This window comes from Schistocerca cancellata, chromosome 4 (assembly GCF_023864275.1).
Source record: "Schistocerca cancellata isolate TAMUIC-IGC-003103 chromosome 4, iqSchCanc2.1, whole genome shotgun sequence".
NCBI classification, from domain to species: Eukaryota; Metazoa; Arthropoda; class Insecta; order Orthoptera; family Acrididae; genus Schistocerca; species Schistocerca cancellata.
This window is the reverse complement of record NC_064629.1, coordinates 202361724-202388953: the sequence shown is the minus strand read 5'-3', so window position 1 is coordinate 202388953 and position 27230 is coordinate 202361724. Positions and strand designations below refer to the sequence as shown.

The following is a 27230-nucleotide window of genomic DNA, read 5'->3' as shown; positions in this document are numbered from 1 at the left end:
TCTAGCACCCCTCCTCTGAATTGCTTTGATGTCTTCCTTCAATTGGACGAGGTACAGATCCCAAACACTCGAGAAGTACTCAAGAATAGGTCACACCAGCATCCCATATGCGGTCTCTTTTATAGGTGAACCACTCTTTGCTAAAATTCACCCAATAAACTGAAGTCGACCATTTGCCTTCTCTACCACAGTCCTCACATGCTCATTCCATCTCCTATCGCTTTGCAACATTATGCCCAGATATTTAAACGAGCTGTGTCAAGCATGGCACTAGTAATACTGTATTGTAAATTACAGGTTTCGTTTTCCTACTCATCCACATTAATTTAAATTTTTCCACATTTAGTGCTAGCTGCCATTCATCACACCAACTGCAAATTTTGTCAAAGTCCTCTTGTGTCTTCCTATGGTCAGTCAACTTCGACACCTTACCATACACCACTGCATCATCAGCAAACAACCACAGACTGCTGCCCACCCTATCCGCCAACTTATTTATTTATATAGAGAAAAACAGAGGTCCTATCACACTTCTCTAGAGCACTCCAGACAATACCCTTGTCTCTGATGAATACTCACCATCGAGGACAACATACTGGGTTTTATTATTTAAGATGTCTTTGAGCCACTCACATATCTGTGAGCTTATTCCATATACTCGTACCTCTGTTAACAGCCTGCAATGGGGCACCATGTCAAATACTTTCTGGAAATCTAGAAATATGGAATCTACCAGTTTACCTTCAACCCATCGTTCTCAGTGTATCATGAGAGAAAAAGGCAAGCCAAGTGTCCATGAGTGATGCTTTCTAAATCCATGCTGATTTGTGCACATAAGCTGCTTAGCCTCAAGAAACTTTATTATATTTGAACTGAGAATGTGTTCAAGGATTCTGCAGTAAACAGATACTGGTCTGTAATTATGCTTGCCTGTTCTTTCACCTTTCTTATACACTGGAGTCACCTGCGCCTTTTTACAGTCGCTTGAGACTTGGTTCTGGGCGAGAGATTAATGGTAAACGCAAGCTACGTAAGCGACCAATGGCATAGTGTACTCTTCTTAAAATCGAACTGGGGTTCCATTCAGAACTGGTAATTTATTTGTTTTCAAATCTTTCAGTTGTTTTCTACCCCAAGTGTGCTTATTCCTATGTCGTCCACACGGGAGTCTGTCCAATGGTGATGACGGCATGTTTGTATGGTTCTCCTGTGTGAACGATTTCTTGAACATAAAATTTAAAACTTCGGCTTTCACTTTGCTATCTTCAACTGCCACACCAGTCTGGTCACTAAAGGACTGAATGGAACTCTTAAACCTGCTTAGCAATTTTACACACAACCAGAATTTTCTTGGGTTCCCTGCCAGATCTTTTACCAAGGTGTCATGGTGGTAGCAGTTGTATGCTTCACGCATTGATCTTTTCACAGACACATGAGTCTCTACTAACCTTTGCTAGTCATCATTTGTGCAGCCCCTTTTGAACCTAGAGTGCAACAGGCTCTGCTTCCTCAGCATCTTACAAATTTTGTTATTAAACCATGGTGGGTCTTCTCCATCCTTTATCCACTTACTAGGCACATAACTCTCCAGACCATGATCTACAATCTGCTTACACTTTGTCCATAATGCCTCTACATCCGTCTTACTGGTGCTACGTGATGCTGTCTAAGTAAGATGTTAATAACTGCTTATCCGCTCTATCTATAAGAAACTCTCTCCTAACCTTCTTGACTGATTTATTAACTTTTGTAATCATAGTCGCTATAATGACATCATGATCACTAATCTCGGTTTCTATACTGACATTGTTGATCAGATCTGGCCTATGTGTAGCTACAAGGTCTAAGATATTTCCATTGCATGTGGGTTGCTGAGCTAGCTACTCTAGACAACTTTCAGAAAACATGTTCAAAAGTATTTCCCATGATTGTCTATCTGTACCCCGCCTCCCCCCCCCCCCCCCCCCCCACCCGCAATAAATCCATACACATCCCAGTCTATACTCGGTAGATTAAAGTCGTCACAACTACTATTGAATTATCTAAGTATTTACGCGCTATTGACCGTAGACTTTCTTTGAATGACCCTAAAACTGCCACAGCGGAATCAGGTGGCCAGTAAAAACATTGAAAAATTAACTTAAGTTTCACTTACACCTATTATATGTGACCAGACAGTTTCGCTGTCACACCCAACTTCGGCCTCAATAGAGACAATGATTTTGTCAACTGCAGCGAACACATCCCCTCCTATGGCCTTTAATCTGTCTTTCCAATATATGTTCCAGGATTCGCTAAATATCTCGGAGCTTTCCACTTTGGGTTTCAGCTAGCTCTCAGTGCCAAGAATAATCCGAGCACGAGACCTTTCCTGGAGGGCAGTAAATTCAGAAACTATATTACAAATACTTCGACAGTTTACAAATAAAATTGTGACGGTTGGTGTCTTTATTCTGAATGCCATTTGACTTCACTTGCTGTAAATCAACTGACGAGCAACGCAAACTACCGCCTAGCTTAAGAAACCCTCATGTGCACTTCACAAATATTCTTCTACCCAAGTAGCTGCTTCCTTTGTGTAGTGCACTCCTGACCTATCAAGGAAAGTCCGTCACAGAGTCGACGAAGTTTTTGGTTAAGATCTTCCACTTGGCTCCAAACCAAAGGACCCCAATAAAACTCTGGGAACAATTCTGCAAATTGCGAGCTCTGCTTGTATCCCGTGGACGAGGCCAGCAATCTTCACCACCTCCGTCAACCACCTGTACGAACTGAGGATCGCCTCAGAACCCATGCGACAGGTATCGTTGGTGCTGACGTGAGCCACAAATTGCAGACGACAGCACCCTACACGCATGATAGTCACCAACAAGGCCATCTCCACATATTTGATGAAGCCCCCTGGCAGACATACAAAGTGCACATTGACTTTCTTTCCAGCCCTGAACGCTATCTGCCTAAGGTGCTCCATAATACACATTACACTGGAAGTCCCAATAACCAGTAAACCCCTCCCCCTGTGAGCCTGCTCAGACCCTGCTGAAGGATCGGCCAACTCTCCACTAACAGGGTGAATGGGCAAGACCAGACAGCCAGACCAGGCAGCCAGCCTCCACATTGGCCCTCCGCTTCAAGCGACGTGAACGCGTTACCACCCGCCACTTTACCCTGCTGTGAGGGCAGATCCACTGCATCGTGCGCGCTAGGAGGTGCCTCAGGAGCTCAGCCCGTGCGCAAAACAAGTGACACCTGAAATGTCCCATGCAACACACCAGATTCTCCTTCACCACTACACACCGAGGCAGCAGCCTGAAGGTGACTGACCATACGTAACAGCACGTTCACCTGTTCACAAACTGCAGCCAGGTCTTACTGCATCCACACACAGCATGCACACATCCTACCCTTCCGTGCTCCCACTTCATCCTCACATGTCTACTAGCCCCACCCAGATTATCAGTATATATTTTTCCCTCTCTATGCTTCTCGTCTCACTTCCCTCCACCCCTCCCCCCAGCACACCACTCCCAGTGCTGCAGTCTAGCAGCCCAACATCCTGTACCAGCCATGCCTCAGTTCATTCCTACAGGCTGTGCAGCAGCATCTTACTCCACCCTTAACCTATTATCTCTCCACCTCCCCTCAGCTCTTCTGGATCCACTACCTACCTCATCTCAGATTGGTACTCGTCACAGCTCCAAAACTTAACAGTGGCCCTGCGTGCATGCATGCAAGTATGTCAGAGTGATAAAGGACTTTCTCTGATATCTACAGGGTTATTACAAATGATTGAAGCAATTTCACAGCTCTACAATAACTTTATTATTTGAGATATTTTCACAATGCTTTGCACACACATTCAAAAACTCAAAAAGTTTTTTTAGGCATTCACAAATGTTCGATATGTGCCCCTTTAGTGATGCGGCAGACATCAAGCCGATAATCAAGTTCCTCCCACACTCGGCGCAGCGTGTCCCCATCAATGAGTTCGAAAGCATCGTTGATGCGAGCTCGCAGTTCTGGCACGTTTCTTGGTAGAGGAGGTTTAAACACTGAATCTTTCACATAACCCCACAGAAAGAAATCGCATGGGGTTAAGTCGGGAGAGCGTGGAGGCCATGACATGAATTGCTGATCATGATCTCCACCACGACCGATCCATCGGTTTTCCAATCTCCTGTTTAAGAAATGCCGAACATCATGATGGAAGTGCGGTGGAGCACCATCGTGTTGAAATATGAAGTCGGCGCTGTCGGTCTCCAGTTGTGGCATGTGCCAATTTTCCAGCATGTCCAGATACACGTGTCCTGTAACGTTTTTTTCGCAGAAGAAAAAGGGGCCGTAAACTTTAAACCGTGAGACTGCACAAAACACGTTAGCTTTTGGTGAACTGCGAATTTGCTGCACGAATGCGTGAGGATTCTCTACAGCCCAGATTCGCACATTGTGTCTGTTCACTTCACCATTAAGAAAAAATGTTGCTTCATCACTGAAAACGAGTTTCGCACTGAACGCATCCTCTTCCATGAGCTGTTGCAACCGCGCCGAAAATTCAAAGTGTTTGACTTTGTCATCGGGTGTCAGGGCTTGTAGCAATTGTAAACGGTAAGGCTTCTACTTTAGCCTTTTCCGTAAGATTTTCCAAACCGTCGGCTGTGGTACGTTTAGCTCCCTGCTTGCTTTATTCGTCGACTTCCGCGGGCTACGCGTGAAACTTGCCCGCACACGTTCAACCGTTTCTTCGCCCACTGCAGGCCGACCCGTTGATTTCCCCTTACAGAGGCATCCAGAAGCTTTAAACTGCGCATACCATTGCCGAATGGAGTTGGCAGTTGGTGGATCTTTGTTGAACTTCGTCCTGAAGTGTCGTTGCACTGTTATGACTGACTGATGTGAGTGCATTTCAAGCACGACATACGCTTTCTCGGCTCCTGTCGCCATTTTGTCTCACTGCGCTCTCGAGCGCTCTGGCGGCAGAAACCTGAAGTGCGGTTTCAGCCGAACAAAACTTTATGAGTTTTTCTACGTATCTGTAGTGTGTCGTGACCATATGTCAATGAATGGAGCTACAGTGAATTTATGAAATCGCTTCAATCATTTGTAATAGCCCTGTATTTTAAAAACCACTAACAGTCTACTTTCAAATGTGTCTGAACAATGTTCAACATCTCCTTTACATGGTAGGTAGCAATTTATCCAAATTCATATTGTTATTTTACTGTTTTTGTTAATGTTATAACTTGGACACACAACACAACCAAGAATGTTAGTACAACTTTATTAGACTGTAGCATATACACCAATCACCATAACATACACTGAACACAACAAGGTAAGCCAAATGTATGCAAGCAGTAATAACATATAACTGAGCGTGAGCGTAGTGCGGCAGGGTTTAAATAGGCACTTGACTGTGGTGGGCTCTATTGGAAGTTCACAACATTGCATTTCACGGCGCACTCTCACGGATGACAACATGCTGCTAATGTGCACGGCTATCAAGTGTGCGAGCAATACTCCATTCCTCTTCCCTTGGGGAACAGCTCCAATTCTTGAGATGTCCATGGCATCTTCCTCCATGAGGCTCTGACTGAGATGACATGCTGCTACTGGGGCATATCGTCAGGAGTACATGTGGTGTCAGTAGTGTCACAGTCTGCCTTCTAACGTCAACCCAGATGGTAGGATGGCTGATGGAGTGAGCTTCATGTCCACATAATGTCCAGGGCCTGCTGATGGTGGTGCCCCAACAGTTGGCAGGCTGAGGCGGAGAACACGGTTCCAGTGTAGACAGCAGCCACACCGTTACTGGTCACGGTACTGGAGATGCTGCACCAGGTTCATCCACCAGTGATAAGGGATCCCTTGTATGTCATGGCAGGGACTGAGCCATATCAGGTGATCCATTGAATGACGCAGACTGGCATGGCAAAATCAGTGTCCCAGCCAGGGTCGTCCTTGTCCACAAGCAGGCGTAACTGGTCATAATCACATACACAGAGGCCCTACTCCGTACAGACATCACAAGAGACAGTGGCCGCAGCATCAGGAGATCACAGTGAGAATTCATTTTGGGCAACAATCAAACCTGCATGCCCAGACAGCCACACTGGGCTGGAAATGGGCCAACGGCTGCACACATTGGTGTACCTGGCTGGGCTACAGGAGATGCAGGAGTTCCCGGGGTTGACATCCGTGGAGCAGTTTGGCGAGACTGTCTTCGCAGAACAGCGTGAACCAATAGGAAAACAGAAACTGATCCAAGGCCACGTCAAACAGTGACCAAGTCACATACTTTTTCCATTTGCATTTCGAATGTTCTAACTAACCTTTTGGCCTCAACATTGGACTGCAGGTGGAAGGGCGGGGCGAAAATGTGGTGAATCCCACAGGAACTGCAGAAGGAGACAAAACTCCTGTGATACAAACTGAGGGCCGATATCAGAGACCTTCAATGGAAAAATTTTTTTTGACAGGGCTTACACGGTGGTAGAGGCTGAAGTTGACAGGCAAAAAACAACATACGGGAATCGAGAGTATGCATCAATTACTATTAACCAATACGCATTAAGCAAAGGGCTGGTAAAATCAATGTGGAGACAGTCTCCGGTCTGCGAAGGTTGGGTCACAGAGACAATGTTAGTCACGGGGCAGCTTGCTGCATGTGCATTGAGAACATACCATAACCAGCGATGTCGCTGTAGAAACCAGGCCAAAAAACATGACCAAGGGCTAATGCCTTGGTGCATGACACCTCTCAGTGATCAGAATGCAGCAACTGTAGGATCTCCAAACAGAGAGCCAAAGAAACCACTACACGAGGATTTCAATAGTCCATATCAAAGGATAGAACACCATCAAATGACAGAGAAACGATACCAAAACACACAGTAGTTACGGAGGGGGTCGGAAGCCTGTGATGGAGGCACATCAGGCCATGTTCTTTGCAATGTATCACTTTCTGCAAAATCGGATCGGTACCACTAGCTTGTACCACCCAAGCACTGGTGATTGGAAAACAATCTACAGTTTGTCAAGCGCATTCATCAACGCAGAAACAGAATAGCTCCTACCAATCAAAAATGGATCGGAACCAACCAGAAAATGGGCAAGTGTGTCAACATTTGCATGTTTAGCCATGAGGTGGAAGTGAATCTTGCAGTTGTACTGAGAGAGGAATAGTGCCTAATGTTGAAGGATATGTGCTGCTGTCTGACAATGACGCTGACGGGTTAAACAGCAACACAAACGGATTGTGGTCCATGATGAGATGGAATTTTACACCACACAGGAAAACATGGAACTTCTTAAAAGCATTAATAATGGCGAAGGTTTATTTCTCTATTTGTGAATAGCTAGTCTGAGCCAAATTAAGTGTCTTCGACATGTATTCAATACGTGTTTGGAGCCATCAGAATATTTATGAGCTAATATCGCCCCCAGTTCATGCTAGGACACATCTGTTACTAACACTAAATGTTGACCCACTTGGTCATTTATGAGTCAAAGTGCAGATTGTAACACAGACTTCAATTTGGTTGATCTTGGAAAAATACTGAGCACCAGTGAGCTTAGCAAAAAGTTCATCAGGGCACACCAAAGAATACAAGTCAACGATAGACTGTGCATTGACAGAAACTTTGAAACCACCGACAGATTCTTGACAATGACAATAACTAGGAGGGTAGTCCATTTGCTGGATTTAATCAGTTGGTCAACCCCAGAGGCCGTGAGGCTGTCGAGCTCTGCCTTGACTTGGTCATGGAGTGCCATTGGCACTGGGCGAGCCCGAAAGAAACTGGACCTGGCCGAAGGTTTCATGGTGATGTGGGCTTTGAAATTATTGGCAAAACCCAAGCCCACAAAAAACAGGGCAGGAAATTCAGAGCATAAAGAGTTGAGTTGTGTATAAGGCACTTGATCAGAGATGAGATTAACTTCATCAGAAATAGTAAACCTGGAAAGTTAAGGGTGTCCAAACCAAACAAATTTTCGGTGTATGCCACCAGAAAAGACAGTGGACGAACCACAGATTTCTATGTGATTGGGCCCGAGAAACTACCCAATATCAGAATGAGTTGTTTACTGTAGGTGACTGATGTACATGACACTGGTGGTAAAGGGCGAGAAACCAAGTCCATGTACAACTTACATCTGCAAAACCTTCTGATAAATCCTGACATCAATAAAAAGACTATTATTTGCAATGGACATTGCCAATACACAACTGACATCCACGTCAGCATCTGCAATAGACTGTTGGAATTTTGTGTTACAAACAGGAGCAATGAGGACCGTTTTCTAATACTGGCGGCAAACAGCGCACTGCTTAGAACAATCTCACCTATCATGAGTGACAAAACACGATGGACAAGAGGAACACATGGAGCGCTTGCACTGTCGTTCATTATTGGGCCTGCTGTGCTACTGCTGCAGGTGTGGCTGCCGCAGTGAGTTGGGGTGGCTGTCGAGACGTTTCACTTACGTGCGGACCACTGCCACCGTATCGTCTCCCTGTGAAACGTCTGACAAATGGCGGGGGAAAGTGGGTTCAACTTCTGCAACCTCACACTACGATTCAAATTGAGTACCCGCAGCCCTCGAAATCCCAAACGATTGTACAGTAGTCAGAACGTTGGGGAGGAAAGGGTTTTCACATTGAACGAACCTCATGACTGGGGGCCAACCAAATGATCGCATCACGAACCGTTTAGTCATCGTACAACTCCTTACTTACATCAGCGACAAAGACGGCTTAAACCATGAAGTTTAACTGCCCAAGTTTTATATGTATGTTCCAATTTCTTGCAGCATAAATAGAAATCAACTCAAGTGGCAATAACATGTGTCTGTTTACATTAGTACTTCGAAAGTAGGTTGTACATGTTATCAAAAGAGTGTAAAGATGGATCCCGCAGGGGGAACAGTTGACAAAGGAGCTGATAAATGCGAGGCAGCAACCAAGACAAATAGAAAGCTCGGCATAAGATCCGTCAATCAATCCAAATGCATGAAAATGCTGCTGGAACCGTTTTTCGTAGGCTTCCCATTCTTCGACATACTCATCGTAAGCCGGAAACCGTGGGGATAAACGACCGGCGTAGTGACAGGCAAAACAGGAACAGGAGGTGCATGGGGTGACAGCGGGTGACGTAGACTGAGACAGACCCAAACAGAGGCAACCATTTGGAATACCTGGGTTTGATTGTGTTGTGCTGTGGTGAACACCACCCGTTTTTGACAGAGATGCTGCAACGCTGCAGTAAGAAATCCTTGCTGATCAACAAGCCAGCGTAAAAACTCGTCAGTGGTACTGTCAGGTATTGTAGGCGCAACAGAGGGCTAACCAGATATTGAAAACCGCACGGACAACAATCTCACACTCATCTTCACTTGTGTTGTAACTTGCACACACAACACAACTAAGAACATTAATAAAACTTTATTAGACTGTGCCGTGTATGCCAATCACCATAACATACACTGAACACAATAAGATAAGGCAAATGTATTTCAGCAGTAATAACATGATAACTGAGCGAGAGCGTAGCACGGCAGGGTTTAAATAGACACTCGTCTGTGATAGGCTCTATCGGAAGTTCACAGTATTGCTCTTTTGCGGCACACACTCGCAGACGACAACACACTGCTAATGCGTGCAGCTTTCATGATCTTTGTTCACAATTACCTGCACTGTTTGATTCAAATGCTTGTCAAATTCCTCTTCTTGCTGTTTCATTTCTTGTAACTTCCTTAGGTTATCCTCAGATTCTTGATTGACTGGTTGGAGTGATATCTGCTGTTGTATGTTCTGAAGCTGCCGTATTAGTTCTGGGTTTGATAAAATGCTGTAAAAGTATCTCTATTAGAAACTATTACGGTAAATACTCCTTTACGGTACAAGTAACTGAATCACTGCTTCACTTCATTAAAAATTAAAATTACTTCAGTTCCTTACAAGCATGATTTATAAATTTCAAATATAACTATCTGAAGGCAGTTTTTGTTAGCCAAAACTGTAAGGAGATGACAATTATTCATCTTGCACAACATGTGGTTGACTAGTTTCAAAACAGAACAGCAAACATTTTCTGCTTGTCAGTGTATATCACCCATAATATCAGTTATGCCGGTTAAGAAGTCAAAATTAGATGCTTCCACAGAAAAAAGAAATAACGACCTGGAACTGAAATTGTTTGGATCTATAACTCCAAACGAAACTGTTGCGAGTTAAAAAAAATACAAAGTACCAAACCTGTCAAGTCCAGTAGCTGATGGCTGTGAAGTAACGGCAGATAATATTGTGTGAGTCTGAGCTTGAGTTTGAGACTGAGCCTGTGTCTGCTGCGGCACTTGCACAGCCTGCATTTCAACTGACTGCACTGTTGTTTGGTGCTGCTGATTCTGTTGCTGTACTTGTTGAGACAATGGAGACTGTATTTGTGGTTGCTGCTGCTGTGGCTGCTGTTGTTGCTGCTGCTGCTGTTGCTGCTGCTGTTGCTGTGGCTGTAGCTGTGGCTGTTGCTGCAGCTGTAACTGTGGTTGTGGCTGTTGCTGCAGCAACTGCTGCTGCTGTTGCTGTGACTGTTGTATTTGATGTATGGGCAGCTGCTGTGTCTGCTGTTGTACCAGCTGCTGCATGAATGTATATTACCATCACAAATTTCAACCACTTAAAACTTGATAACATTAAAGTGACAGTGTCTAGAATGGCAACATCTCACTATTAACAAAGAACGATAGTTTATAAAAAAATGCAGGTTCGAGAAAATGGCAATACAGTCAAGTATGATACATAAGGTCAAGTATGATACATATGACTGAAAAGAATTTTATAACACAGATTACAGACACAACATACAAGCATGCCAAACCACCACATTTGCATTTTTCTGCTACACTGTCCAGCAACCCAGACTGCTTGATAGCATTCAACACAGTAGTGTCTATCGCCTGTGCGCCTATCACTGTGGAACAGGTGAAAGTGGGATCCATCTGAAAACAAAACACTTTGGTGTGCAGCATATCAGCAACAGCATTGAAGAGAGTGCATGCTGATGCAACAGCATGCATACCATCTATCCACCCCAACAGTGTTGTGCATATAATCAACACATATACACCCACCCCAACTACACTGCTGGTTCTGCAAATATGAGTGTAGGAATGTGCCCTGTATAAGCCAAAAATGTTATGGTATGTCAGTTTGTCGCATGCTTATCACTGTCCCATTAACTCCCTCATTCTCTGAGACTGTAGCCTTTGATGTCAAAGAGGAATAAGGGTACTTGCTGCTTCATTTCCCCTTTGATATCTTTTAAATGACAGAATGGCATAACACTGACCTTCCACATAATATTAGAGGGAGTTCTACTGGATCTCAGTCATCTTGCACACTTATTGCTGGTACACTCTTCCACATATCTTCACAGTTTGGATCGAATGAGACCATTCTTTCAGGGGGTTGCAATATTCACAAATAATGCTGTACATTAATCTGGAGATTCAACAGAACAAGGCCCCAGTAGCTACTAATCTTACTCTGGATTTTTTTCATTTTAGAGTTCTAGCTGAACTTGCGAATAACACAAATAAGAAATAAAATAGGTTTTCTCTACCAACCCTCTGAAGTAGAGGAAGACAAAGGAAGGGAAGGAAAAAACTGCAGGCTGTTGGCATCTAACTATTTATCTCTCAGGTGACAGAGTTAACATTGTAGTGGTAAATGTAACTAAGAGTGCTTTCCACTGCTTGGTATGTTTACCTACAAAATTGTTGTAACAAGTTTACGGAGAAAAGTGTTAAATTTTATGAATGGTTAGATTATTGCAATTACCCCCAAAATAAAGATACATTTATCACAAACAAGAGAAGGGCCTTGCTGAATTAGTTACTGTTAAGGGGAACGTAAATAAATCTATCTTCTGTACACAATTTACCATGTTAACTTTTAACCTATTTGTATACCAAATAAACATGTGAGGCATTTCATGATCGAGCTCCAACTTCCCCTTTTCTTTCCAACTTTGTGCTGAGACTATAATGGGTAAGAGAGACATGAGATTTTGTCTCTGCCTAACACGATTTGTACTTCTGTTCTAGTTGCTCACATTAGTTATGTTATATGTTGTCAAATCAGCATTTTTGGTCCCATTTCCTCCAACTCAGTTTCAATTTTGACAAGATTTTGTTTGTGGGAGGTAGTGAACACACACAGGTAGGCACAAGGTATTCTGTTTATGCATGACATGGAGCACACATTGGAATGAGGGTTGGTAACTATCTTCAGTGGCATAATGCTGAAAGGGAGAGATGAATTGACAGTCGCTGTACTTAATGCTACATCAGTGTAGGTTTTGTTACAACTAAATTAAAGATTGAATCTTTCAATATTGGTGTAACAGAGATGTAAAAATTGGCAGTTACAATGCTACACTTCCCAAAGAGCAAGTACATTGTTTTCTATCTTGTCCTCAAACACTGGTTGTCCATATGTGCGACTGGTCTTGGGCACCTGTACTAAAATCTAAAATACAATACTACATTTCCCAAAGAGGAAGCAGATTGTTCTCTCTTTGGTCTTCGAGAATTGGTTGTCCTATTGTCCCAATGGTCTTACGCACATATACTAAAATCTTTTAAATACTACAATTATGTTTCCAGTCTGTTATACAGACTATGATAAAAAGCAAGAATTCATTTAAATTACCTAAAATATTAAAGCAGAAAAATGTGGCATGCAGATTCATGGCTTAAAAATATATGAGCCTGCTACTCTACAACATATTAAACCCTTGAACCTATAAGCTTAGGCTTGAGTCTCAAAGTGGTCTGGTCACTTGCAACCAGAAGTGATTAAAGCAAGGAGGAAATTATTACCATCAAAACTGAAAGTGGAGATATGCAAGATATGGTGTTTTATTCATAACACCATTCACAATCTTGTTAAACATTTATAACATTCTCCACTGAGGTGAAACAAAATTTCTATTAAGTAAATGTTAAAATGTAATAGTATCTACATCTACATCTACATTTATACTCCGCAAGCCACCCAACGGTGTGTGGCGGAGGGCACTTTACGTGCCACTGTCATTACCTCCCTTTCCTGTTCCAGTCGCGTATGGTTCGCGGGAAGAACGACTGTCTGAAGGCCTCTGTGCGCGCTCTAATCTCTCTAATTTTACATTCGTGATCTCCTCGGGAGGTATAAGTAGGGGGAAGCAATATATTCGATACCTCATCCAGAAACGCACCCTCTCGAAACCTGGCGAGCAAGCTACACCGCGATGCAGAGTGCCTCTCTTGCAGAGTCTGCCACTTGAGTTTGTTAAACATCTCCGTAACGCTATCACGGTTACCAAATAACCCTGTGACGAAACGCGCCGCTCTTCTTTGGATCTTCTCTATCTCCTCCGTCAACCCGATCTGGTACGGATCCCACACTGATGAGCAATACTCAAGTATAGGTCGAACGAGTGTTTTGTAAGCCACCTCCTTTGTTGATGGACTACATTTTCTAAGAACTCTCCCAATGAATCTCAACCTGGTACCCGCCTTACCAACAATTAATTTTATATGATCATTCCACTTCAAATCGTTCCGCACGCATACTCCCAGATATTTTACAGAAGTAACTGCTACCAGTGTTTGTTCCGCTATCATATAATCATACAATAAAGGATCCTTCTTTCTATGTATTCGCAATACATTACATTTGTCTATGTTAAGGGTCAGTTGCCACTCCCTGCACCAAGTGCCTATCCGCTGCAGATCTTCCTGCATTTCGCTACAATTTTCTAATGCTGCAACTTCTCTGTATACTACAGCATCATCCGCAAAAAGCCGCATGGAACTTCCGACACTATCTACTAGGTCATTTATATATATTGTGAAAAGCAATGGTCCCATAACACTCCCCTGTGGCACACCAGAGGTTACTTTAACGTCTGTAGACGTCTCTCCGTTGATAACAACATGCTGTGTTCTGTTTGCTAAAAACTCTTCAATCCAGCCACACAGCTGGTCTGATATTCCGTAGGCTCTTACTTTGTTTATCAGGCGACAGTGCGGAACTGTATCGAACGCCTTCCGGAAGTCAAGAAAAATAGCATCTACCTGGGAGCCTGTATCTAATATTTTCTGGGTCTCATGAACAAATAAAGCGAGTTGGGTCTCACACGATCGCTGTTTCCGGAATCCATGTTGATTCCTACATAGTAGATTCTGAGTTTCCAAAAACGACATGATATTAGAGCAAAAAACATGTTCTAAAATTCTACAACAGATCGACGTCAGCGATATAGGTCTATAGTTTTGCGCATCTGCTCGACGACCCTTCTTGAAGACTGGGACTACCTGTGCTCTTTTCCAATCATTTGGAACCTTCCGTTCCTCTAGAGACTTGCGGTACACGGCTGTTAGAAGGGGGCCAAGTTCTTTCGCGTACTCTGTGTAGAATCGAATTGGTATCCCGTCAGGTCCAGTGGACTTTCCTCTGTTGAGTGATTCCAGTTGCTTTTCTATTCCTTGGACACTTATTTCGATGTCAGCCATTTTTTTCGTTTGTGCGGGGATTTAGAGAAGGAACTGCAGTGCAGTCTTCCTCTGTGAAACAGCTTTGGAAAAAGGTGTTTAGTATTTCAGCTTTAAGCTTGTCATCCTCCATTTCAATGCCATCATCATCCCGGAGTGTCTGGATATGCTGTTTCGAGCCACTTACTGATTTAACGTAAGACTAGAACTTCCTAGGATTTTCTGTCAAGTCGGTACACAGAATTTTACTTTCGAATTCATAGCCCTCCTTACGCTAACTTTGACATCGTTTAGCTTCTGTTTGTCTGAGAGGTTTTGGCTGCGTTTAAACTTGCAGTGAAGCTCTCTTTGCTTTCGCAGTAGTTTCCTAACTTTGTTGTTGTACCACAGTGGGTTTTTCAGGTCCCTCACAGTTTTACTCAGCACGTACCTGTCTAAAACGCATTTTACGATTGCCTTGAACTTTTTCCATAAACATTCAACATTGTCAGTGTCAGAACAGAAATTTTCGTTTTGATCTGTTAGGTAGTCTGAAATCTGCCTTCTATTACTCTTGCTAAACAGATAAACCTTCCGCCCTTTTTTTATATTCCTATTAACTTCCATATTCAGGGATGCTGCAACGGCCTTATGATCACTGATTCCCTGTTCTGCACTTACAGAGTCGAAAAGTTCGGGTCTGTTTGTTACCAGTAGGTCCAAGATGTTATCTCCACGAGTCGGTTCTCTGTTTAATTGCTCGAGGTAATTTTCAGATAGTGCACTCAGTATAATGTCACTCGATGCTCTGTCCCTACCACCCGTCCTAAACATCTGAGTGTCCCAGTCTATATCTGGTAAATTGAAATCCCCACCTAAGACTATAACATGCTGAGAAAATTTATGTGAAATGTATTCCAAATTTTCTCTCAGTTGTTCTGCCACTAATGCTGCTGAGTCGGGGGTTCGGTAAAAGGAGCCAATTATTAACCTAGCTCGGTTGTTGAGTGTAACCTCCACCCATAATAATTCACAGGAACTATCCACTTCTACTTCACTACAGGATAAACTAACAGCGACGAACACTCCACCACCGGTTGCATGCAATCTATCCTTTCTAAACACCGTCTGTACCTTTGTAAAAATTTCGGCAGAATTTATCTCTGGCTTCAGCCAGCTTTCTGTACCTATAACGATTTCAGCTTCAGTGCTTTCTATGAGCGCTTGAAGTTCCGGTACTTTACCAACGCAGCTTCGACAGTTTACAATTACAATACCGATTGCTGCCTGGTCCCCGCATGTCCTGACTTTGCCCCGCACCCGTTGAGGCTGTTGCCCTTTCTGTACTTGCCTGAGGCCATCTAACCTAAAAAACCACCCAGCCCACGCCACACAACCTCTGCTGCCCGTGTAGCCGCTTGTTGCGTGTAGTGGACTCCTGACCTATCCAGCGGAACCCGAAACCCCACCACCCTATGGCGCAAGTCGAGGAATCTGCAGCCCACACGGTCGCAGAACCGTCTCAGCCTCCGATTCAGACCCTCCACTCGGCTCTGTACCAAAGGTCCGCAGTCAGTCCTGTCGACGATGCTGCAGATGGTGAGCTCTGCTTTCATCCCGCTAGCGAGACTGGCAGTCTTCACCAAATCAGATAGCCGCCGGAAGCCAGAGAGGATTTCCTCCGATCCATAGCGACACACATCATTGGTGCCGACATGAGTGACCACCTGCAGATGGGTGCACCCTGTACCCTTCATGGCATCCGGAAGGACCCTTTCCACATCTGGAATGACTCCCCCCGGTATGCACACGGAGTGCACTTTGGTCTTCTTCCCCTCCCTTGCTGCCATACCCCTAAGGGGCCCCATTACACGCCTGACGTTGGAGCTCCCAACTACCAGTAAGCCCACCCTCTGCGACCGCCCGGATATTGCAGACTGAGGGGCAACCTCTGGAACAGGACAAGCAGCCATGTCAGGCCGAAGATCAGTATCAGCCTTAGACAGAGCCTGAAACCGGTTCGTCAGACAAACTGGAGAGGCCTTCCGTTCAGCCCTCCGGAATGTCTTTCGCCCCCTGCCACACCTTGAGACGACCTCCCACACTACCACAGGTGAGGGATCAGCCTCAATGCGGGCAGTATCCCGGGCAACCACAGTTGTAGCCCGATCGGGGGATGCGTGGGACGAGCTGGCCGTCCTTGACAAACCCCCATCCGGACCCTCACAGTGATGCCCATTGGCAACAGCCTCAAGCTGTGTGACCGAAGCCAACACTGCCTGAAGCTGGGAGCGAAGGGATGCCAACTCAGCCTGCATCCGAACACAGCAGTTGCAGTCCCTATCCATGCTAAAAACTGTTGTGCAATGAACATCTGAACTAATCTACAGAAAGCGCAAACAAATCGACACAAAATTTAAACGGTTATTAAAATACGAGATTGCCTAGTAAATGCAGTAATGCTGCCACTTGTGCACAGGAGACTACGCGATTTTACACTATTCAGGTACTAAAACGTGATGCTACAACTCTCAAATACTATAATATGCCCGAAATTTATGAATTAAACAATGCAAGTACCAAAAACACGCAAAGAAATTAAGAATTAAACTATGTAACAAATGAGTGAGCTAGGAGTATACGACTTGCTGCTGCAGCTGCTTACCCAACGGCGGCAGGGAGCTACATGCAAAACGAACGATAAAAATTTCACTCTAATACTACATTATATGTAATTGAAGAGCCTACAGATATAAAAAAGATTCCTGTTAGTAACTAAATAAAACAGCATACAGTCACTCAAGAACCAAATGTGAAAAAATATATTTCATTTTATTTTTCAGTTAGTGGTGCAGAAATATTACAGAAAAGAGAACTGAATGTTACCACACAAGGAAACTTACCTGATCAGTTTGAGATCGAGAACCAGACTCCTGCTGCTGCTGCTGCTGCTGCTGCTGCTGCTGTTGTTGTTGTAGCAGTAACAACTGTAAGTGTTGTAGCTGTCGTATAAGAGCCGGGTCACATGCTCCATTGCCAGAGACCTAATGATTCAATCCAAAGAAAAAGCAACAATTACCTTAAGTGGAACAACAAACCTACCTCCCCCGCCACCCCTCCCTCCACTTACTACAAACCAACAAAGTGCGCAAGACCAAGAAATGAGCTCCAGTCTGGGCCTATATACTATTCAATGTTGCTTCTACAACATACGTTATCTTTCTTCATAATACATACCTCAGTTACTTCTGTACTAAACAAGAAGTAACTGTAAATTATTTGTTAAAGATTTGCTATTAAAACTGTCCGCAGTATTAGCTACATTCTCAGCTAATAGTATTGCACACATCCTCTCCAAAATTATATTCACCTATGCTTCCTTTTCATTGACATTTGGTGACAGTAGCAATACTTTGGCATCTCATTCTGGTACCATTTTAAACATTTACAAATATGGTTTCACAGTGTATCTTCAGCAACTGATGTTTCTCCATGTCAGTACTACACATTTAGTCAGTTGACTACACTTATGTGAAAAATTGAACTTTTTCATGTCAAACTCTGCATTTTTTGGGTTTCTAAAATTTTTCATTGTCTTACATACAAATTCTCCTTATACGATACCTTTTAACTGCATCAGCATGGCAGGCAATTGAACCCAAACATAATCCTTTCTGTTTACATGTTTCAGAATGTATATACTCTCTTTTTATTTTCTACCAAAAAATGGAGGATAGTATATGCTTTCAAAAGGGTCAAAAACACAATATGAATTGACGTGCCAAGAAACCCAAAAAGATTTCGCTCAACATGCCTATCAAGGAAATTAGCTACTTTCAGTAAAACGTGGAATGCTTCACCTCAAATGAAGGTAAGTAATTTTCCAAATTAACTATGCAGTGACAATACATAATTCTTTCAACAGTACATAGTCAGCTGAATTATCGCTTAAATGCTTCTTGGTTTCAAGTTTTCTTTTTACTGGCACATACAAATACACGCTGTAAAGTAATACCAGGTGTAACAATGATTTAGCAGGCCCACACCTGAGAACTTTCTGCAATGAATACATACAGCTATTGGTCTTTTATTTTATTATATTAATATGTTATAGCTGCAGTTTGTCATCCACAATGGATACAAAGAATTTTTGGAAGGCTCAGACAAGGGCCGCCTGAACAACTTAACTATATGTCACAATTTCAGCCTGTCTGATACAGAAATATAGCTTCCTCAGACTGTGGAAAATATCTTTATTCAGTACAACACAGTCAAAAAATATCTCATTACGAGAACATAGTTGAGAGAAGTCTTACATGCGAGTAGTAACACCCTTTTCAGAACAGTAATGAATCTGTACTTAAATAAGCTATTCACTTCATTGATGTAGTATTATCAAATCAGAGAATAAATGGAATTGTCAATGCTGAATACAACACCCGCAGCGGTTGGCGTATAAGCACTTTGACAGCTGCAGTGCCGACCAGAGTGGCCGAGCGGTTCTAGATGCTACAGTCTGGAACCGCGCGACCGCTACGGTCGCAGGTTCGAATCCTGCCTTGGGCATGGATGTGTGTGATGTCCTTAGGTTAGATAGGTTTAAGTAGTTCTAAGTTCTAGGGGACTGATGACCTCAGAAGTTAAGTCCCACAGTGCTCAGAGCCATTTGAACCATTTTGAACAGCTGCAGCAAAAACAAACACACAACTCAAATGCAGCAGACGGCAAAACTGACTGCTACAACGGTCTCTTCGGGGAAGCGGACCATCATCCAAAAAAACTGCATCAAAGTGTGTGCATCATCTGGAACTTGCTGCGTGTTGTGGAAGCAGATCTGGGTTGGGGAGTATTGGTACTTGTTGCTGAGGCTGGTTCTGTGGTGCATCAGTTGGCAGTGCATCTGGGAACACAGACGCTGGTTGGACTCTGTCAATGGAAACTGTAGAGGGTTTGCTGTTTACTGTTATGTCCAGTGTTTGTGCTCCTCTTTGTCAGAGACAATACAGACCTGTGTAAGGTAGGTGCTGAGAGCTTAACACAACCCCTATGTAGCATAACATGTATGCACATTTCCAAGCTTTGCGAGGGCAAATGCTGGCTATATGACCTCTCAATTGATGAACAAATTCTGCCTTGTCTTGGTTAGAAGGCTGCAGGAAATTTGTGTCAATAAATTCTCCAGGAAGCCGTAGCACTTCACTGTAGACTAGATCTGTTGATGAGAAATCCAAGTCAGGCTTGTACGCATGCATTCCACAGACCAAGTAGAATTATTGCTAGAGCTGTCATCCAATTAGTTTATGACACATCAGTGCTGCTTTTATGGAATGGTCCCAACATTCAATCACTCTGTTGCTTACCAGATAATAACTTGTAGTTTTGTGTACACACTGCCAGAAAGTTTGGCAAGTTTGGGCACACAGATCACATTTGTATTGTCAGCCACAGTCTGTTGCGATGTGCAGTGGGCAACCAAAACGAAATATCCAACTTTATACACAGGCAGAGACTAGCATTTGTTTACTTACAATATGCTCAATTACATAATATTTGTAATGCGTAGAGTGTGTGTGTGTGTGTGTGTGTGTGTGTGTGTGTGTGTGTGTGTGTGTGTAGTGACGTTGGTGAGAGAAGGGAGTGGGGGAACCCCAGTGCCAACACATAGCCTACTCCTCGCGAATAGCACGAAGGGGGCCGCCAAGCTTAATGTCCCCATCCAATGGACTGATCACCATCAACAGTGTCATATGTCCTCACTTAATGAGACAATGTGGAGAGGTTTGGTATTTAAATGAGGACACTGGCGAAAAGTATGGTGAGTAGGAACTTTACGCCACCACCTCTCCTCCCCTCACTGACCAAATACTAGCAGTGATAATTTTTTCCACCACCATGATTCAAACCGGCCTACCCCCGGGTCGGGTGCCATTCAAGCATGCATTAGTGATCTCGGCCATAGAGGCAGGTAGGCTAGCATTTCTGCTGAAATGTTGTCAACTGGCACTGCTTCCAGCCAGCAGGCGAAGTGATCAATCATTTTTAGAAGGTAAAGTTGACCATTTGATGGAGGTAGTGAACCTACAACATCGATGTGCACATGCAGCAATCGTGAAGTTATCTAAGTTGTGTCGTCAAAGTCTCCCACTGATGAATGCAAGTGACAGAAGTGTTGACACTGGAAACACGCACAAGTCAATTTGTAGCAGTCGTTTTGCATTCTAGGCCAAATAAATCATTTCAAGACCAGATTAAATGATGGTCTGACTCCTGGGTGACACAAGTCATGCAAGCAGTCAAAGGTGCACCTGTGAAATGTAGTTGGTAAAAAGGGGAGAGGCATTCAACTTGAGACATCGCAGTATAACTTGACATCTCTGCCAGGAATGACAACTAGTTGCAACTCCAAGGTTGATGATATGTCACTGAAGAGATTCTGGAGCCCCTTGTCTGTATGTTGTGCCTTGGGAAATTGTGCGAAATGAATGGTGCTTGATATATTGATGATGCAAGAATGACAATCAGCTACCACATTGTTGTTGCCCAAAATATGCTTGATATCGGTACTGAAGTGGGCAATAAATTGCAAATGATTGTATTCATATGGTGAGCAATTGTTGTTTTGTCAAAAGGAGTAAGTGAGTGGCTTATGATCTGTGAAGCTGGTGAACACACTGATTTCTAATTATGGGCAAAGGTACTCAACTGCCTCACAGACAGTGAGAAGTTACTGATCATATGTGCTCCACTTGTGCTGCAATGGTGACAACTTATGCAAATATAAAGCGAGTGGCTTTCATGGGCCACTGTGTAATTGTTCCAACGCTGCACTGACAGCAGTCCGGCTCGCATCTACCAATAACACGAGAGATGCATCCATTTCAGGGTGTGCCAAGAGCATGACAATCACTATGCTCTGTTTATAATCACTATGCTCTGTTTTGCCACTTCAAAGGCAAAGCTCATTGTATCTATCGACTGAATTGGAGAATTTACTTTGGTTTTGGAAGCAGCAAGTGCTGCAGTCAGCAACTCCTGTACTTCAGTGGAATGTGGCAAATAGTGACGATAAAAATTCGACATACACAAAAAGTGGAATAATTCTTTAACAGTGTTTGGTCATGTTATCTTCAAATTGGCTTCTACTTTTTCTGGTAATGCCAGTGAGACTGAAAAGGAATCTTTAACAGTGTTTGGTCATGTTATCTTCAAATTGGCTTCTACTTTTTCTGGTAATGCCAGTGAGACTGAAAAGGAATCTTTAACAGTGTTTGGTCATGTTATCTTCAAATTGGCTTCTACTTTTTCTGGTAATGCCAGTGAGACTGAAAAGGAAATCCAGTGGCATAAAAAGTTAATTTGCAACTGCCCCCCCCCCCCCCCCCCCCCCACACACACACACACACACACACACACACACACACACACACAGCAGTGTTCAGAACCACTCCACTCTGTTCCAAGTGTTTGAAAATGTCGATTAAGCGTTGTTAGTGATGCACTGCAGTGGCCAAAAAGACATGGATGCCATCCAGATAGGTGAAACAAAATGGTAGACCCTGCAGTACTTAGTCAATAAACTGTTGTCATGACTGCAGCATTACCTAGGCTCAATGTCATGAAAAGACTCTCAAATAAACCAATTTGTGTGATGATGGTTGCTTTAGGAATGTCCTCGTCTGCCAGTGACATTTGAGCCTCAGCACACTCCAGCACACTGAACACAGTTGCACCATGTAAAGCATAATTATAGTCCTACAACAGGGGTAACATAGAATGGTCCGGTTCTGTGCCTGTGTTTCTGCACGGGTGATATGCACCATACTTCTTCGGCAAAAGATGGAAAGGAGTTGACCATGGACTAATTAACAGGCAAATAATGCTTTCCTTGAGCATGGAATCAAATTCTGTCTTTGCAGTGTCCAAATGGTTGGGAGCTAATTGGCTGGGTCCACACGAGATAGGTGGTCCATCAGTGAACAACGCTATGCACCACTTGCCACTTGGACAAACTTAACGGTGTGCATTGCTGCACTGCACCGGAAACCCATAGCGGTCAGGATGGTAACACTATCAACGAGTTTTGCATTCGCCATGTGTGGCAGCAGGTGGTAGTATGCTAGGAAGTCTGCTCCAATTATCAGTTCTGTGATGTCAGCACTCAAAGTCCCATGCTAAGGAACAGCATAATCCAAAATCTAACTCAAACTGCTGCGTACTATATGTTGATATTGAAGAACTATTTGCCACAGACAAAAAGAACAAAGTCTGTGGTCGCCAACCATGTAACAAGGTACAATACACAAGTGTGATCCAGTGTCCACCAAGAATCTCTAACCCGACCTTCAATCACTGATAAATAAGCGCCATGACTGCCTGGCAATAGGCTGCAGATACAATTACATCCCACGGCAATGTGCAAGGTGAAGTGCACTTGCAAGTCTTGTTTCCAAATTTTTTGTGATACAAATAAATGGACTGCTGTTCTGCACCAGGAGTTGAAGAATTTGTTGAGGAATAGGTAAGTGACCTCTTGCAGTAGTGTCCCCTATCATTTCTAGAGTCACAATGAGACAACATTTCACCAATTCGTTTCGTTAACACATGGACCTTGGCTGTAAGAGAATCATTGTCCATGTGTGTAAAAATTATGCTGATACACTGTTACATGGCACTGTCACTATACGGATAGAAGTGGGTGTCATGGCTTCTTGTATTTTGTCAGCCAGGTCTATGACTGTGTCTAAGGGCACCTCAGCTTGTGACACTATAATAGCCTTGACTTGCAGTGGAGGTGGCTGCTGCAGAAGATGAGTAGTAGGTTGTCTGGCACAACGTCACTATTAACTTTGCTTCTCAAAATCTCAGGTACTTTGGTGGTTTCCTCTCGCTGACGTCTTCCTGTGTCAAAACTTGGCAGAGACTCTGCAGAGCAGTTCTGCCTCGAGTTTTTTTTTTATAGGAGTTAATCACAGGTCCTGAACCTCTGCAGTGAAATGGTGATCCAGTTGACTGACCACTAAGGCACACTTCATGTAATCTGTGGAGATTCCAGCATAATGCAAACTTGCCTTGACTTGCGCAGACCATAGTGTGGGGTTGTACAGCCAGCAAGGCAGCAATCGCATGGCAAGTTTGGACACTGAAAGAATTGTCTCAGTCGGTTCATCTATCATCTTTTGACTTGATTTTATGGAAATTCTTGCATTTTCTGTGCTGTTTATCCAGTCATGTCGGAGGCACCAGTTTCAGAACGCTAAGGTGAGGGCCGTGTGAACAACTTAACTGTATGGGTATCATAATGTTCAGCCTGTCTTATAAACAATACTTGAGTTCCATGCACCAAGGAATTACCTTTATTCAGCGTAACACAGAAAGAAAATATCTACATCCATGTAGAAATGTCACTTCTGAAGAGTAATGGATCCTTAACAAAACAAGCAATTAACATCAATGAATGCAGTAGTATCAAGTCAGAGAATAAACAGAATTGTTGATGCCGAACACATCGCCTCTCGCAGTCAGATTGTAAACACTGACAGCCACAGTAAAAACAAACAAATAACACAAAACAAATTGAGCAGACGGCAATCTTTGCTATAGAATGATAAGTGCTCCATACTTTAAAAAATACACTTATCATCGGGAATTTTATACACTGTTTACTTCCGCACACATCACTTCTGCTTACCCCTATGACTACCTTTTCTCACAGCCATTTTCTTTCATTTTCACTTCCCTCCATGGCATAAAAAGCTTATTTTACTTTCAGTCATGTTCCTCACTGATCTGCTGCCAACAATCAACATCACTTGGCCTGAAATCATGATACTGATCTGCTTTGAAATCCATACTACTAATCAAAAGGCAACTGTATATACAGAATTTGTGTCAGCCATTCTGTAAATTATATATGAAGACGGTATCTGTTCTTTCGGACATGTCCATTGGTGATCTTGCAGCTCTCGAAGAATGAAAGTACAATAAAACCCAGACCATTAGCTGCTTACATGTGTTGATAAATATCAACGGGGACAGTTGAAAACGTGTGACCCGACCGGGGCTCGAACCCAGGACCTTCTGCTTACATGGCAGATGGTCTATCCGAGTGAGCCAGAGGATAGTGTGACTGCTGGGATTTCTCTCTGGCATGCTCCCCGTGAGACCCACATTTCCAGCTTACTGTCCACACACTACATTTGCAGTGCCCCTGCCCACTATACTCATTACTCGCAGCAGTCAATCTACCGATTCCCATAAGAGTTTGAGCAACATGAGTGCATCCAACTGAAGATCACTGGCCAGTAAGCCTTATCTATATATGAAGATGGTATCTGTTCTTTCGGACATGTTCAGACATGTACCTTATCTATATACGAAGATGGTCTTGCAGCTCTCGAAGAATGAAATTACAATTAAATCCAGACCATTAGCTGCTTACAGGCATTGACAATTATCAACGGGAACATGTCCGAAAGAACAGGTACCATCTTCATATATACGTAAGTCTTATCGGCCAATGATTTTTTTCAGTGAGAATGCACTCACACTGCTCAAACACTTATGGGAATCGGTAGATTGGCTGCCACTAGTAATGAGAATAGTGGCACTGCAAGTGTAGTGTGTGGGCAGTAAGTTGGAAATGTGGGTCTCACAGGGACTGTGCCAGAGATAAGTCCCTGCACTCGCACTATCCTCCGTGTGCTCGGTGGCTCAGTCGGATAGAGAGTCTGCCATGTAAGCAAGAGATCCCGGGTTCGAGTCCTGGTTGGGGCACACATTTTCAACTGGCCCTGTTGATATTTATCAATGCCTGTAAGCAGCTAATGGTCTGGGTTTCATTGTAATTTCATTCTGTAAATTAGTGTCTGATATAAAGACCACAGAACACAGTATGTTTTGTGTCTACAGTAATAATTTACCCATATTTTTGCCCTACAAACTACTCAATAATGCGTTTCAAGACACAATACTCTCAGGTTGCAAAACTTTGCTCATGACATTAAAACCCTAATACATCTACCAACACAATTGTGGTATTCATAAAATAAAATGGAATCAAAACACAGTGGACTATGGATCCTCCTCTTATAATAAAACTGATGAGTTCTGTCTGTGGCTGTCCCATTTGGCACTGCGCAATGCATCAGGCCACATCCTACTGATCTGCTCTGGGCTCCAAGAATGTCATTTCAAGCTTATGCAGAGGTCCAAGGGTTGTTTGTTGTGAACTGACATGCCTGTAGTACTACCAAGTAATCACAGCTATTGGCTCAATCATAATTCTCTTCTATTGGTCACCTTCTTTTACTCATTTCCTACATTTACGGTTGTCAGCTTCCAGCTATTTTGTTGAAGAGGCATTGTGTATTTATAATTATGAATCTGCCTTGAAATAATTCTACAAAATTACTATTTACATTAAGAAATCTCATTCCACTGTCATTACATTATGCACCCACAATATTGTCGTGTTTCTTTATAAATGGTGATCTCCAATTCTTCCAGCAAGTTTAGTTTCCTCCATTTATTTTCTACATGCAAGATTTCCAAGTTATCTTCTATTCCATTAAGGGGAGGGCCTGTATATATTGTTCACAACAGCTGATTTGCCATAGTTACTCAGTCTGAATGCAACTTTACCTTCCTTGTAGCTGATCGAAAATGTTCTTCCTGTCTGTCCAATATACTTTGCATCAGAGGATGCACTATGAATTTTATGAACTCCCAACCTAGCAAACTCATCTTTCTTTTTCTTTTCTTTTCCTTTTTTTTTATATTTAAAAACACCGTGCAGCTTAAAATGTTCATGATCTGTTCCATAACACAGCATAGTGACCCTTTTCATTTTTTTCACAAAGTTTATTCTTTCCGTTGTTATTACCTTTGCATAGCAATTTATTAACAATTCCTATACTTTAACTGTTATTAACCACTACTGTCTTAATGGTGCCCCCTCCTGCTCATTGGCATGTTAATTGTCCTGTCCACTAAACTACCGAAGGAACATTCTTTATGAGCCCTATGTATGGTGGAACAGTTAGTTGTTGTCAGTTTCTTATAAACGGTGAACACATGCTTATTACCCTGGCCTTTAATTTTCAAATCGAGGAATTACAAATTCCTGTCAATTTCATGCTCCACGGTAAACTTACTGTTTCTATTGGCATTGCTGAACTGCTTTGTTATTTCTTGTATATCTTCCTCATAATTGTCAATGAGTAACTAAGTTTCAGCTACACAACATTTACAATAAACAATTTTACCCATAACGGATTGGTCGAAGTTTAAAACTCTATCTTCTAGGTCACTGATAAAAGTGTCAGCCATCCATAATGGATAATATTAAAATGTTATGGGTTACTGGATAAAGCATACTTTACGAAGGTCATAAGAGAGAAGATTAATTCAGATTTCAGTCACATCATACTAATATGGGAGACCTGGCCACAATACAAACCACAACAATCACAATACTCTGATGCTGGCATTTATAAAACACCTTGAACACCAGTGTATAAGAAAATGAAATTCTCTAACTATGGTTGGTGGGATAACTTCCTTGCAAAATGATTGCAGATAAAAAAAATAAAAATAAAAAAAACTGTAGTATAAAATAGAACAACAGTAATGCCAACTTACATTAAAACCAAGACACCACCCATTTTTGAACTAGCTGCCCTACCCTCTCCTCACCTCATCCCTATATGCTCCCACAA

General features: G+C 42.9%; 1 protein-coding gene across 1 annotated transcript in view; it reads right to left on the bottom strand.

Annotated features, from left to right (window-relative positions):
- LOC126183192 (uncharacterized) overlaps window positions 1-27230 on the bottom strand; it is a 192306-nt gene that overhangs the window by 118277 nt on the left and 46799 nt on the right. Inside the window, exons 5-7 of the mRNA XM_049924935.1 lie at window positions 17418-17558; window positions 10256-10635; window positions 9689-9848 (exon numbers count right to left, since the gene is read on the bottom strand). Of these exons, the coding sequence (XP_049780892.1) occupies window positions 9689-9848; window positions 10256-10635; window positions 17418-17558 (681 nt within the window). The remainder of the gene's footprint in view (window positions 1-9688; window positions 9849-10255; window positions 10636-17417; window positions 17559-27230) is intronic.